Genomic DNA, 16,181 nt, shown 5'->3' on the forward strand with positions numbered 1-16,181 from the left:
GCCTGCTGGGCATCACCTTCCTACCCCCACTCCTGATCGCTCACCCCCTTTCCCCACCCCGATTTTCTTTAATCTTTTACCACAGTGGGGCAGACCCCCTGGAGCCCCCTGATAGGTCCACAGAACTTCAATCTCAATTAGAAACAATCAAATATTTCAAAAACTATTAATTTGCAACGGAAACGAAGTTGATATTCGTGTTCAGCGCATCAATATTTAGTAGAAAATGGACAACTAGTAGGTAAATGTGAGACGGGAGGGAAAGTAAAAAAATACCGCGGATTATACTGTACTGACATCAGATGCTACAGCAATTTCAAAAAGTCAATTTTATAAGAAAGGGGATATATACGAGTATAACTTTGTGAAAAAGATTTAGTGCACAGGTCCCAGATGGCTTCAGCCTCCTTTCAGTTTTAGTTCTAGTAAGAGTTTTACGGCACTTGCAACACAAGGAGCTCATATAAGTGCCGAAGATAAGAGGTGTTTCAAGAGAGCAACAAGCACAAAAAAGGAGGAAATGTGTGTTTTAGTAGAGGTTTTATGGCGCTCACAACAGCATAAGGTCATATGAGCGCCAAGGGGTGGGTGTCAACAGAGAAGTCCTTACAGGGAATCAGACTTACTCTGCTCACCTCTCTAGCTTCAACAACACAAAGTGACAAAGTCAGCTTCGACTATCAAGGCACCCCAGAAACAGCGGGTCACAAGAGTGTGACAAACATATAAAAGAAGTAGAGGAAAATGATGATAGTAAGGATTAGGAAAGAAAAAGCAGCAGTTCCCTGTTGTAGTTTAGGCACAGTTATGAGTATGACATTGTTGGATCAGGCCATTTACAATTCAATTGTGCTATAAGAAATGTCCCCCCTTAGGGAATGGCGTAAAGACACTTCAGTCAGTGGCACCGCCCCGGGGGGTACAAAAAAGGAGGACAGATAAGGACAATAGATGTTTGATGGAAAGAATGAGCAAACCACATCAGAGCACCCACAAATCATCCACAAAGCAGAATGATGATTCATAAGAGACTTAAACAAACTTATAACACAAGTATCTTTATCAAAGGATCTTCAACCTGTGCAGCTTGCACATGGGACCTCAGAGATTTTTCATCCTTATGTGAGAAGGCTACGTGTTCTATCTTACTACTAGCTGGGCCCCCTTTCGATGAAAAGAATGATCAGTGCATTAACATCAACTGAAATTCATTGGCCTGCTATATTTTTTACACTCTACGGGAATGAAGCAATAAATCTTGAGAGGTCTAAAAAATTAGAAGTAGAAGGTCTAGATCTGTACTCTCAAAACAAAGTGTGCCTCGCAAAATATCACTTCGAGAAAAGTGACACTAGTGTTTACCAGTTGCCAAATTATTATAATAGATGTATAGATTGATTCTTTATTCCGCTTTTGTGGTTGTACAATCCAGAATTTCAAAGGAGTGGTATAAGTGAGCACGGCAGGTAAACGGAAACCTCACTTGAGAAAAGACTTTTGGTTATTAAAAAAATGAGACTGCGAAATTGTTGATGGTAAGTTAGCCTAGGCCTAGAACTCTGTGAGGATGAAACAAAGCATTTAGGAAAAATAAGGGAAAGCAGTTTACGTGGATTTTAAAAATTAGGTCCTAGCCACATAGATGCTGTGGACACCTGCAAAGTTTTAAAGACGTTAGTCAGGTAATATGGGAGGAGTTTGAGCACAAAGCCTCTCAAGTCCACTTTTATGTATATATATATAGATAAGATCAGGGGTGGGAGTGAAAAACAGAAATAAGAAAGAACCAGGAGAACAGTAGAAAGAGTCAAGAGTAAAATGGAGAGGGGCTCAGAAGAGATCGGAACTGAAGGGGGAGGGGAGATAAAATTAGAGATGAAAGCAGGCTAAAATGGGAAGTGCTGTGTGGATGGAAGTTGTTAAGCCCAATCCTGATTTATATCAGAAACAATGCTGAACACGGCGTTACTTTTTGCCAGATTCTGCTACTTATAGTCAGCGTGACTCAGCAGCCCGCAAGAGTTCCACAGCTAGGGGTCACAGGGTTAATGAGCCATGAAGTGATTTGCCGGTGTTGGTTTTTCATCAAACGTAAGACAAATGAACAAGCTTTTAGATAATATCAATAACTCCATCTGCCCAAAAACTGACAAGCACCTGATTTCACAACGTTATGACACATTTTATCTACCTTTTTCAAAGCCTCAAGACCCTCGGTGCAGGAGTGACTTGGGAAATATCTCTCAACATTAGACCTGGCAACATCTATGGGTTCAGTTGGTAAGAAATCATCCTCAAAATTGATTATGTGTGTACCATGCACTCGTTTCTTCCTGAGCGAATCTGCCAAAGAAGAAATAGGAAAAATATATTAAGAACAGTACTGACAGTTTGAGAAGGGTTCAGATAGAAATTATACAAACAGTTGAAATTGTCCAAGACAGCCATCCAAGATGGACGTCTCAGACAGTGTGTCATTATTAACTCCCCACCCCCCAAAAAAAACAAACCTCAAACAAAAACAAACCACAAGAGTAAAGGGGAAGTGGGTATAGGTGATTTCCTTAGACAGGAGGGCATTATTTACAACAGTACAGACAGTTTGAGAAAGGTCCATAATATACATTTGGTAGGCCTACAATTTTTGCATGCAGTCCTCAGTTTAAGCGACTGTGACATAACATTTATAGGACATAATATTTCCATAACAGATAGTTATGTCATGCCTGCATTTTAAGGAACATTAGCCATTTTTCAAAGGTTCACATTAAATATTCTCAAGCATTTCCTTCGCATTGGAAAAGGGAAAGTTTGGAATTCCGACCAAGTAGTTGGTCTGCATTCTCCTGCACTACCTGGGAGGCCAATAAAGCTTCCGAGTGTTCTAGGTTCTGCTGGGCTGGGATAATAGCAGTTGTCAAGCACAAGGAGCATGCTGTAGAGCTTGGATATGTGCTATATAAATGCAATTACTATGACTATTATCATGCTACAACGTTCAATTTTTTTCATATTTCTCAAATGAATCAAAATACTCTTGGACCAGGGGTGCAAAATGTATGATGAGAAAGATCCCAAGTTATGTACCCACAATAACTATGTGAATCTAGAATTGAACTAGACATTTAAGTGTGAGATCTGAGCATTATAACAGAAGACTAGCAAATCCCCCAAAACCCAGAACTGATCCAGGTAAATTGGCACTGAGTTAAAGAATCATAATTCCAAGATAATTCACAATCTCATAAAAAACCAGTTTTTTAACATATTTAAAAAATCAAGCCGCACCAGGAAATGTGTCGATCTCCGGATTGAGAGGATCATTCTCCAAAGCGTACACGCAGGGTTTCTCTCGCCGAGAGAACATGATGGGAGGAAGGAACAGGGGACAGGAGCGAGCAAGATATTCACTTCTGTCCACATCCAAGGTCGGTATCATCTTTGAGAGCATTTCCTGGTACTGTCCACTGTCCGTTTTGATTACAGGTAGGAACTGGTAGTCACATGGCTCTGAAAGATATGGGAGAAAATGTTGTTATATTATATGCTGAAGTTCACAATGAGTTAGCACCGCAATGAAAACATTTTAGAATGAAACAAATTATGACAATAGCAGCGCAGAACAAGAACCCAAAACGAAGCAGACAAAACCAAAGCGCACACCTGAGTACTCACAGACCAACCACCCATTCTGTAAGAATTCAAATGGTTGAACCAACATACTGACAAAGCACTTAATACAAAACACTTGTTGTGTGAACAGATAATATCACCAGTGCAATTAAAAATTAAAGACAAGCGCTAGAAAACACACAAGCAAGACATCACAGTGTTAAGAATCAGGTGGTCGACCTATGAAATTGATTGTTAATATTTTACAACCCCATATAACATGCAACTTAGATCCTTTTCGAGAGGCGTTATTTTGATGCTGTCCATCAGGGCCAACCTATGCTGAATGTGATACAGCATCCCAGTATTAACCCTTTGAACCCTGACCTCCTGAAGCTACCGTGACCCTGTGCCTGAGCTTTTAAGCGATATATTACTAACATCCATAAGATCATCAGAATAATTTTCCACATCCCATTCAAGCTGGAAATCCATATGCCCCGTAAACTGAACGGCAGGGGAACAGCACCAGGACGAAATGTGCGGTATTGCAAGGGGCAACTTCAATGTTTGAATCCATAGACATGGTGCGCCACGGCAGGTTTGCACTTTTTTAAAAAATTTCTTTTTTGCATTAGCAGCATGACACCTACCCAGTCATAACTGTCTATACTGCGGTCAAAAATTCGTGGCACAACTGATTATCAGATATTTAATAAACTATTGAACACAGACTCTCCAGTTTTCGCACAATGACTTGTAGTAATTTGTCTTAACAGATCAATATTTTTGTAAATACCTGTTAGCTGTATTCTAGAAAACTCTTTAATAAATACTAATATAAAATACAAGTGGGCGGTTTCTATATAATATATTTTAAAAGGTTTACAGCTGGGGCACTATCGCTGTTAAAACCAAGCCCGTCATGTTTTTCTGGTAGTGACACAATCTTTGTTGAACGCATGTTTTGAGAACCTTTAGTGCAAAAAATGTGTTCACTATAAAATCAATTTCTTGTAACAAGTTTTGCCACTAAAAAGTGTCACTGATGAGCTGTGATGTAAGCCACATGCGTATACAAAATGTGTGCGAGAAGCGGGAAGTGCTGTGAACAGTCTCATTTTCTGCGAGAAGGAGATTTATATTATTTTATATAAATTCATGAAGAAATTTTTTAAAATCTAGTCTGAATTGTTGTGGAAAAATATGATTAAGTTAAGACAAACTGACACAAACTGCTGTGCAAAGTATCGATGACACTGATTAACCTGTTACAGAGATATTTGAGGATAATTTGCGCCACGAATTTTTGACCGCACTAGGACTATAAGTTCGGGAAACAAGAGCGCCAACAATGCGATGTGGCATTTTCAAAGGAATATTTAGGTGCCATACCAACATTTTTCTCCGCGGCAGAGGCAGAATCACTCCTGCATCCAATTTTAAAAGTGCCGCTGCGGTACCGCAAAAACTGCCGGTGCTGTCCCGCTGCCATTCCGTACTAATGGATTTAGACAATGACATATCTGTTTGAGCAATCTCTACCGTCCCCGTGCGGTTCCGCAGCCGTTCAGTTTCCTTGCCTATGGATTTCCAGCTTTAGGGTACATCCTGTGTAGTAAATACTGTTTTCCATGTGCATTTTGTCCCAGGCTGGCCAGGTTGGACATAAGGTCTTGCTCATCGGTGTACTGGTGGCTACGCATACGGGCAGTTTCAGGTGGCCAGTGGCAAGAGCTCAAAGGGTTGAAAATGAATGTACTCATGTAGTATAGGGTTTTACGGCGTTCGCAACTGCTAAGGTCATATGAGCGCGAATGTACTAAAAAAACCAACCCAAAAAACCTCTGTGAGGAAATGAATTTATATATTTTGCGTGCAAAAGCGAAGGCGAAGGGCCCATCCATTACATCACAAACACCAGTCAGGGACCTACAGTAACGTCTATGAAAAGAACGTACAAAACACATTCTCTAACAATTTAAGACTGCAGACACTAAACATACTCACTGTCAAAAAAGAAGACTAAGTCTACGATACCCAGGACTTCAATCATATACTCAAACCCGTCAGAGCTGGTGGTCGAACCCGTGGCTTTTCTGCGTCGAACTTTGATCAGTAGATTGCTACATTTCTTGTTTGTGCTAACCGTTGGCTTGCAAAATGGATCTTCAGGTCGGAAATTCACTTCCAAACGTCCAGATCTGGACAAAATCTAGGAATTATAGACATGATCAATTTAATAATAGTACCTTACTTAATGAAACTGGTGTAAATACAAATTTACAAGCCGGTAGATAAAATAAATATTTTTGCCTGGCAGCAAGCATGTAGCAAGAAAGGATCACCATGAAGATATATGACTGTAAACTTCCTTGTGAGACTTTCTATTCGCTGACATCAAAGAGGAAACTGAGAAACTTGACTTAAAGTTGAGACATGCAATAAACTTATCCATTAAAAAAGAATTTAAAATAATTGACATAAAAATGACAAAATCAAAGACTTTTTTATATTAAAAGTTGGAAAAAAGAAAAACCAACAACTTCCAAAGTACAGAGTGGGAGCAAGTATACTGTTTTGGAACTGCACTTTCAATGTGATGCGTAATCAAACTTACACCACTACAGAAAAAGCTCAAAACTTTTTTGCAATGTGCAATAAATTCTCCATCCCACCCTTCCCACTCCATGAATTCAGAAAGAGTCTGGAGGACTCTAACCTGGACAGCAATTACTGACATTCACAGTAGCAAAAAGTTGAATGAAATGTGCATGCAAACAAACACGGAGACTTTCTTTTAAACTAAAAAAATGCACACATTTGTAGCACAAAATCACACATACCTCAGACGGAAATTAAAAATAGTAAAAATAGTGGCCAGACTGGAAAAAAGGATTAAAATGGGGGAAACACTTTCATCGAGTCCCTACAGCCTAAATGATATGACTTTATATATATAATTGGCATCATCTGGTTTCATAAAGAAGTCAGTAATACTCATTTTCACATCTATTGTTTATTGTGTATTCCTTCTTACACTTACATTTTTTTTTTACAAATTCAAAATCAAAGCATTATTTAAGAAAACAGAATGTTGTACAGTCATTCATTTTTCCACTAACCAGAGCATTATGATGGTAGCAGCATTGCCATTTTGAAGGTTTTGAACCCACACCCAAGCTCCCTCTTCAACCACTTAGGATTAAAGAGCCTAAAGGTAAATCTGTCTTCATCTCCCTTTTAGAGAATTTTGAAGAAACAAGTACAAAAAAGCACAGTACAAATAGCTCACAGTAACTTTTTACATCTTAGATTACAACTTTTCAACTTGCAAAATAATTTTCCTTACAGAAATTGAGGGAACGTAAAAATCCACTTAATCCTAAAACAGGAGCTCCTTCACTATGTAAGCAACAAGTGTTTAAAAACAATTGAAGGACAGTAACATATTATAAGCAGGTTGTTTACAGCCACTGCCACATTTACACTTACTTTCTCTATGCAATCTTTGCCACCCATCATTTGTATTGCTTTGTCTTTATTCCTTATTACAGCAGGAAAATCAACACAAACAAATCTCCGCTCGATGTTGATACGAGCGGTGCATACTTTCTGTCCATCCATATACTTTCCGTCTAAATGTGACAGCTCATGTATCTGTGGGTTATAGTTACAAGAAGGAAATTGAAATCTTTACAGTACAAAAATTACACTGGTCAATACACATTTTCGGCATTAGGTTTAGGACTGGTTCTAAGCTAATTTCGGGTTGTTGATTTCAGAAACTGTTAGTTTTTGATCACCGCATGAAGTTTTTGCTCAACAAAAAAGAGGCATATATTTCAAGTCGATATAATGACAAAATTCAGCATATAGTTTGATTTAAAACCTGGCATATATGAATCAGAATAACATATTGAAAAAAAATGAGAACAATTTTCATACCAACTCACCCAGAAAAAAAAAAGAAGAAATAGGAGGAGGAGGAGGAGGAAGAGGAAGAGGAGGAGGGGTTGGGGGTAAAGAAGACAAAGGATCTTTAAGTCTCTGAAAACAACAGAGAATGGGCAAACTGTCAGTCAATTGCATAAAAGTAGACATATAAAAAGTCAGTTTGCAGCTAAATGAGGAACATTAATCTACTTTTTTAAATTTATTAAAATTTTCTGATTGATAAAGAAGAAACATTGCCAAAAAGTGGGGATACCAATACTTTGAACCCATTTCTTATCAAACATGGCCCTCTTTCTTCAAGTCATACATGATTTTAGCTACAAACCTTGCGACTGCACATGACGTAATTGCCTTAACTCACATGAGCCTATTTCCATGTATTTACGAGACGCGCCGCGGCCCGGTGGCCAATCCCGAGTATTTACGGGATGCTCCTTAGCAGTCACTTTAACGGTTTGAACTGTAACAAACTAAGTCTTACATCCCACATTGTGGTAAAAGCTCTGTAAACGGAAACAAAGCGCGGTCGTCTTTAGAAAGGAGACAGCCTCTCAAAGACATAAACGTGTATGTTACTCTCTTGTAACACATCTATTCTGTGCCATTTATATGATCTTATTGTGTTGCAAGTGCCGTAAAAATCTTATGAAAACTAAAAGACATAAATGAAACATGTTTGAAGTGCTTAAAAGGTCTGATAGTGAAGTAGAAGGCTAAAGCAATGTCCCACAAAACTTACCAGAAGCTGCTAGATGTAACGATACGGCTTAAGTTCAGGTAATCAACAGTTGAGAGTAGGAGTTGGGTGAAAGTGAAAGAGCTTTCTTCTTCTTCCAAGTCTAGTCCAAAGATATACAAATCTAGTAGTTCTAGTTGAGGGCATAGCAGCAGTAAATCTTTTAATTGCAGGTGTAACCATTCACAAGGTGAGAAAAGGACAGTAGTATCTCAGTGCAACTTCAGACAGAATGACAGGAAAAGGATACTGTCGCATCATTTGGGAAAAGCATCATGTACTCCTACTTGGACTAGATTTCATGCTTCTGCACCAAGCTCAGCATACGTGAGTTAGAATTAACTGCTTGTATCATGTGGTTTCTGATTTATTCAGAAAATGTTCTGTAACACATAGAAAAAGTAGTATATGAACACCTGGTGCTGCTTATTCCATGCTGGACAGTTTTCTCTTGTTAGATGATTTTATTACAAATTGGGCGCAAAAAAAAATTGAATGACCCCAAACATTTCCATTGAAAAATATTGATTATAAATATTTTGACAAATTAGATCACCCCCCATGGTGGCGCTTCCGACTGAAGTGTCTTTAGGTCATTCCCAAAGGGAATTACAATGTTCTTATGCACAGTAGAATTGTAAATGGGCTGATTCATCAATGTCATGCTCATAACTGTGCCTGAACTGCAACAGGGAACTGCTGCTTTTTCTTTCCTAATCCTTACTATCATCATTTTCCTACACTTCTTTTGAATGTTTGTCACACTCTTGTGACCTGATATTTCCGGGGTGCTTTGATAGTCGAAGCAGATTTTGTGCTGTTGAAGCTAGAGAGGTGAGCAGAGTAAGCCTGATTCCCTGTAAGGACTTCTCTGTTGACATCCACCCCTAGGCGCTCATAAGACTTTATGCAGCTGCGAGTGCCATAAAACCTCTACTAAAACTAAAGGGCAAATTAGATGCAGTTTTCTTTTCCTGTGAGAGCATTTCTTTCCTTCTTTATGATAGCTTTCACAATTTTTTCATGGTCAAAGATTCAATATATCCAAACATTGTGAGGCTTCAACTGTTGTTGGCTGAAAAATAGTTCAGGCGCAAGTGAGTTAATTACATGACTGTTTGGCACATTTGTATATAAACCTTTTTGTCAGATAGACATTGTGTGAAATGGAGATTCTTTATTTATTTTTTAAATCACATAACCATTCAGAGTAAGACAGTTTGTGAACGAGGCCATCAATATGTAATAATGTCTTTGCACCTTCATGACATAATATCATACAGAATGGCAACAAACACCTTCCACTTACAGTGGGGTCTGGAGGCTCCTGATCCTCCTCTTGCCCACCAAATTCATACGCATCAAAGAGTTCTTTCTCTTGACCATCTTCAGCAGCAGCTTGTTTCTCTCCATTCTCATCTCCCATCTCCTCCTCAAGACCAATGTTCTCCTCCCTTTCATACATGTCATCATCGTTCTGTCCATCATCAGTTACTCCTCCTGTGGCCATGTCATGGCTGGAAGAGCTTGAGGCTGCCATGATAATGTACCGAATCTTCAAGAAGAGAAAATCACAAACAGTTGTATTTTCTTTTCTCTACAAGCCACCATTCAAGCTGATGTGAAAGGCATGACTATAACAAATTTCTATTTAATCGGACACATTGAACATTTCTCCTAGTTTTCTAGGGTATTTCATTGCACGATGGGCAGACTTGCCCAGATAAATGTATATAGGTTCACAATGACAAGAGCAAAATTTTAAATATTTGCATTCATTTGACAGTTTCACATGAAAGTGTAAATAAAGACCTTCAAGAAAAATATCTTACCATACGAGTAATGTGAGGATAAGACTTACATCACATTAGTAATCAGAAATTTCTGAATTGCTCACAAAACAGAATGAGCATACTCAATTACACAATAGGAAAAAAACCCAACCCAAAAGTGTGTTATCCGTTAATGATCCCTTTTAAAAGGAACATTTATAGTTACGATAGAAAAAAAAAGTGTGTAGGTGAAAGAAGCAACGAATGACTCAATAAGATGCACTTGAAATAAAATGTCATCATAATATCTTTATTTTATCAATCCAGCGTTGGCAGTATCCTAACTTTGGACCTTCTAAGAGGGAAACATCAAGCAAAGAAATTTCTTTTTATAAAAAAGGAAATCAATAAAAATTTAGGAAAAGCTTTGAGAAACAAATGTAATGTAACACAACAAGAAAATTTAAAAGATGGTGACAGGCTGTCAAAGGAACTCTTCATTCAAAGATAATAAAACATTCAGAGCATAGCAGGCAGCCAATCCATCTAAAAACAAGTTTTTAAAATTACCTTCGCCAATACAGACATGGGATGTACGATAAAAATGAACAAAAAATATATAAAGTTTTAGAATCTAAGCTTCAGACGGGTCCATGACGCCATGAGTAAAATAACACACATTCTCAAAGCGGGAGGTACTCCACATAAATAATCTAATACAAACCAGAGGCAACTTAAAGTAAAGAATTTATTTATATCTACCATAATAAATGGTAATTAGTATTAGTCTAGAAGATTTAAAATATACATTATGGTAATAGGCCAACACTTTCTTTGTTAGTAGTAGTAGTATAGGGTTTTATGAGAAAACAGAAATCTGACTTTATTTAAGGAACCTCTCCTATTTATTCCTGGTCACAAATCCAACTTCCCTCTTCATATTCTGCTTCCCCTACCAACTCACTGTCACCAGGAAAAATTGTAATAAAATATTCAGTATTAAGACAAGTTGGCCAAGATCTATGCCTACAGGCAAGACTAAGTGACTAAAAGCGTAATCAATCATGGCCCTGTTACTAGGCTGTGAAAACAAGTGACAGAGTAATTTTATATCAATTGTCATCTGCTTGGAAATAAAATTTAAAAAACCCAAACAAGTGAGCCTAACGACAGTGAGTTGAGTAGTTGAGTATTGTTGTCGCGGTGTTGCGTGAGGACTGAATTATCAATTTTGAACAATCAATGCCTGACATCAGCATGCAGTTCTGTCAGGAATCTGACCAAATTTTGGTGGCCATTTTCTCACAAATTTTTCAATCAGAAATACAGCGACCCTGACTCCTTCAATCACACATATTTCGACTTCTTTTCAACACAGATAATGGATTTTTTTTCACCAAAAGGGAGTCACATTAACAGGCTTTAAGATGATACCAATATAACGGTTATCATAACCCCATATATGCCCAAAAATTTGACGAGCGCCTGATTCCACCATGTTGCGACACATTTGACGTATTTCTGCCATCTATTTTTGTCGTCTCCCGGGGCTTCCCTCGCCAGTCGACTGTATCTCACCACCGTGGCCATCCCGCTTTGCCACAAAGCATGCTGTGGGCTTCGTCACTAGATCTCTAAGTTTCATTGTCGACTGATTGGGCTGTGCGCGCCCTTGTGTGCGTGTGTGTGTGTGTGTGTGTGTCCATGTGTTTGTGTGTGAGTGTGCGTGTGTGGGCACACACGCTTGTGGGTGCATGTGTGTGTGGGTGAGTGTGCGCGTGTGTGTACACAACTTTGAGGAGTCTAAGATAAATTTATAGTGCGAGAATTGCTGAGATTGTATATAAAAGATAACCCAAACTCATACAAAAAAAACCCTCAAACACGGCAAGATCTTGTCAACAGTTAATGGAGAGTCGTGGCGAGGGAAACCCAAGTGTCTTGGGGGAAACCCGGGACGACGACAAAAAAATAGATAGCGGAAATATGTCATCTTTATTTTTATTATTTGGGCCAATCACAGAGGTGTGCTAAGTACTCGTTGTAGATTTGCTGTAGTCCGAATAGGGGGCCTAGACGCGGCCGTAGGCTGTGGTTTATAATTCGCTGCGATTACCAGACAAGCCAGAATCACGTGAAATAAGTAAACAAACTCAGTGTAGCCTAGTGTGTGTAGGAGAATAAGGGAGCACGGGGGGTATATAAACAGACGGCGAAGGTTAAACTGGCCTTCCGAGCCACGACTAAAACCTAGATCTAGTCTGAGCAGGGATCGACGCTACTGGTGGGTCGACACAGTGGACGGAGCTCCGGACCTGTACGACACACTCATCGTTCCCCGCTCGAAACAGTGAGTAGAAACCAACGTAGGAGTAGAATCTAGGATTAGATAGCACTTATATATATCATTTCATTACATAGAGGCTACATATAATCCTATGACAACAGTTAGCCTAAATTAACTTCCTTACACTCACATTCTCACTAAGTAAGAAGCAGAGTCCGAACAAATAAAATATTTTTTTCGGACCCGATCTATAGATCTAGACAAAAAATCTAATCGGACTGTAGGTGGCCCTCTAGATCTTCTAATCTAGAAGGAAGTAGCTGTCCTCACTCTGGGTGAGAATAAAAATACGATCCACCTCTCACCAAGGGTGAGACTTGCCAGCATTGGCTATTCTCACCCGGTGTGAAATAAGATCTGATCAGTTTTTCCTAATTTCGGAATACTGTCTATAAAATCGATGTTGATAATCAAATAGACAAAAACAAAGAAAACATGATGGTTAAAACACAAAAATAAATAAATTTGGTCGTCTACAAAGATGCTAGGGCTATTTAACTTTTCGAATCGAACCGAACTACGCAGGTCGCCATCTTGTTTTATGCCCGGAAGTTCTCGCGCCACTCCTGTCGCTCTCTCTTTCTTTCTCTCCCCCCTCTCTCTCTCTTTCTCTCTCACTGCCCACAGACAAAATTGCACGCCTTCAACACAACAGCGCTGGAATGTTTGGTCACAGCACAGAATTCTACACTTAATAGAATTCTGTGGTTCACGGTGAACGCTACAATGGTTGTCCTATCACCGGTGAGAATGCCGCCCTTGACTCTAGATCTAGATCTTAAGATCTAAATCTAGTCTAGAGATATAGATCTAGATCTAGATCTATCCATAATAATGCAGGTTGTGCTCATAAATGGATAAAAAATGGATGTCCTCTCAAAGCTAACACAAAATAAACAATATATTAATAGTTATGATGAGACTGAGAAACACAAAGTTCGGTTAATTTTCACAAAGCACACAAAAACAATAGTATTTACTGCTCACTTCTTGATGACTTGTTGAGAACTCAGAACGGCGGTCTGTTTGAGGCTGCGCTGGTTCGCTTAATGGTAGTTCTCGCAGTAACAAATGGGGTAGACTAGCTCGTTCGTCAAGCGTCAAGTAGTTTACTCATTATTTATTTAGTTATTTATTTATTTATTTATTGGTGGAGGATTGGGGTGAAAGAAGAAGAAGAGAATACCAGAAATATAACTTCCTCTAAGGAAATCCAGAAAAGAATGACAGAACGCCTTTCAAGGCTAAACTCTGATTAAAATTTAAGATGCCAAGGTAACATGGCTTCTTTAGATATAAGGTTATCAATACTAAGCTTCTAAATTTTGTTATATATATAATGTTGTCCTTGGTAAAATATTTTTAAAATCATTTTCATAGAAATTTTGAAGGTACCCTCGTCAAAAGTTTGAATTTGAGAGCTTTTTGTTCAAATTAACCCATACATAAGGGGGTGTGCAAGTTTAGTTACATACTTGCTTGGTTTGAGAATAGGCATGTGGCACAATGCCATAGCTGCTCCTCCCTCCTCTCCAGGGTCCATGAAAGGGTCTGCTTGCTGATCGTGCTAGTTATCAGCTGGTTGGATTATTCTTCTGGCTTTTTTTCGCAGGTTGCTTGTCTCTCCACAATCCTCTAGAGACACCAGCTTCCCCCAGTCTTTCCATTGTGTGTGATGTGCTGCCGCCATCTTCTCTGCAGTCGTTAAACCATACTGTCAATGCTGCCATGACTGTTGTTGGATCTAATCGCATGGTGCCGCCAATCTCAGCCTGGCAGGCTTGCTTATCAGCACGCTCATTGCCTCGAACTCCTGCCTGATCAAGGCTTAAGATCCATACAAATCTTGTGCGTCTAATTGCTTCATATTCTCTCTCGCCTGTACGCAAACATCATAATATATATAATGTGCTTCTTCACTTTTTTCGAGGGTACTCATCGTGTTCGTGACAAGGATGGTGACAGCAGCAGATAATCATCCATAATTCTGCTTGAAAAGTAACTCCCTCCCACTCCCACAGATTAACCCCCCCCCCCCCCCCCCATACAACAACAAACCCGCCCAACAAACAAATCAAAACAACAACAGCAACAACAACTACAAAATCCCCTCCCTAAATAACAAACTACGAAAACAAATAATAAAACAGCAGCAGCAAGAAAAGTATCAATATCATTGTACCGACTAGATTGGACGGGAAAATGCTTAAAACAAACAAAATACACGGACGATATAATTATCTGTGTATGGACGTAAAGTACCAGGACCAGGTTGTCATTATTTCGAAAAAGGTTTTTTACCCTATACGTACGCCTGGGGTTATTTTGTACCCCCGGGGTTGTATTCTTCGCATTTAAAAATACTCCTAGTACGAAGATCTCTTTGAAACGTTCAGTATTTCTCAAAAAATTATTTTGACAGACTGCTATGCAAAGCGTGCGGATCGGATTAACGAGTAAATTTCCTGTTTGGAAAGTGGTGGCACAGAGTTCCCCAGGTCGTATGGATACGATAGTGAAACACGACGTACGGATAGGGTTAATGAACCTTCTGTGTTCTTTGTGTAGGCTAAGTGTAATACAATTTATTTCATAACTTTAATCTTATCACGATGTAAGGATAGACTAGAGACGAATAATACGTCGTAAATGTAATAAAACCCGTACGCAAGTAACTTCCCTAGCCGGTGCATATAAGGGGGAAAAAGAGGGGTTGGGTGGGGTGAAGTTTGGGGGTTATTCAAACTGTCACAGCTTATCTTATATTCCAACAAATAAGTGTCAACGATGCAACAGTCAAATGATTGGGATGTGAAATCTACTCCGAGGGTGCACTTCACATTAAATTTGTATTTACCTTCCGAATTAAACGCCTACCTCTTCCCTACCACACCACCCCGAAGGCTCTATTATCACCACCGCACACAGTGCATTTACACAACCGATTTTTTACAGGTAGGCACTGGGGGAGGAGCGTGAGTATTGAACACCACAAGGGTGGATGGGAACTGTATGGTTGAATCAAATTTTAATGGTCGGTACTATGAACGGTGAAGTCCGCTTAACCCGGAATGTGAGGAACCGCCGGATTGTCTTCGGTATGGCCGGGATTTCTGTTTTTAGAGGATGCTAAAAGAAATCCCTTAAAAACAATTTAAAGAAATTTAAATCTAAAAATAAAACAACAGGGGAGTCATGTTCTTTTGGCTTACTGCGGTTTACGGATTCAACGTGTTTGGTTTAAACGGACTCTACTGTACAATGATTGGCCAAACATATGACTAAGGATCAACAGAGAAATACTAGATCTAGGTCCTATCACCGCCGCCGCTCTCAAAATCTACAGACAACAGCGCTGAGAGCGCTTGTGTCTACCGGGAGTCGGGCCCAATAAGACCTCAGAATAAAAACAAGTAACCTCCTTGGTCGGGTCAGGGGAAATAATTATTATTATGGCAGAAATCTGGTTTGTGTGTTCGTAAGATTCTCACGAAGTGAAATTTGCCATCTTCTAGTTGGTGTGAGGAGATACTCAGAAATAATGCACACAGCCAATTTTGTGAGTCGGGTCTGAGCCGACCAGATTTTCTTTCACGTAGGGGCAAATGCGACAATGTCTCCACGTTTTGCAGGCTTGATACTTGTACTAATATCATGTTATTCTTCCTCTATCAACCTCTCTTGTCCTCGTCACTCGCACCCAAGAGAGTACTCACCGAGAACTCAGATATCTCCCCCCCCCCCCTTAAGCTCCCAA

The 16,181-nt window shown here is 39.4% G+C and overlaps 1 protein-coding gene across 1 annotated transcript in view; it reads right to left on the bottom strand.

The window, feature by feature from the left end:
* The window catches only part of LOC101860875 (general transcription factor 3C polypeptide 5), a 22,900-nt gene extending 9,439 nt beyond the window's left edge, over positions 1-13,461 (bottom strand). The window contains exons 1-6 of the mRNA XM_005092748.3: positions 13,412-13,461; positions 9,615-9,860; positions 7,108-7,272; positions 5,623-5,827; positions 3,289-3,510; positions 2,192-2,343 (exon numbers count right to left, since the gene is read on the bottom strand). Coding sequence (XP_005092805.1) covers positions 2,192-2,343; positions 3,289-3,510; positions 5,623-5,827; positions 7,108-7,272; positions 9,615-9,845 — 975 coding nt within the window. The 5' untranslated portion in view covers positions 9,846-9,860; positions 13,412-13,461. The remainder of the gene's footprint in view (positions 1-2,191; positions 2,344-3,288; positions 3,511-5,622; positions 5,828-7,107; positions 7,273-9,614; positions 9,861-13,411) is intronic.
* Positions 13,462-16,181: the final 2,720 nt, after the last annotated feature.

The sequence above is a fragment of the Aplysia californica genome, unplaced genomic scaffold, assembly GCF_000002075.1.
Source record: "Aplysia californica isolate F4 #8 unplaced genomic scaffold, AplCal3.0 scaffold00052, whole genome shotgun sequence".
NCBI classification, from domain to species: Eukaryota; Metazoa; Mollusca; class Gastropoda; order Aplysiida; family Aplysiidae; genus Aplysia; species Aplysia californica.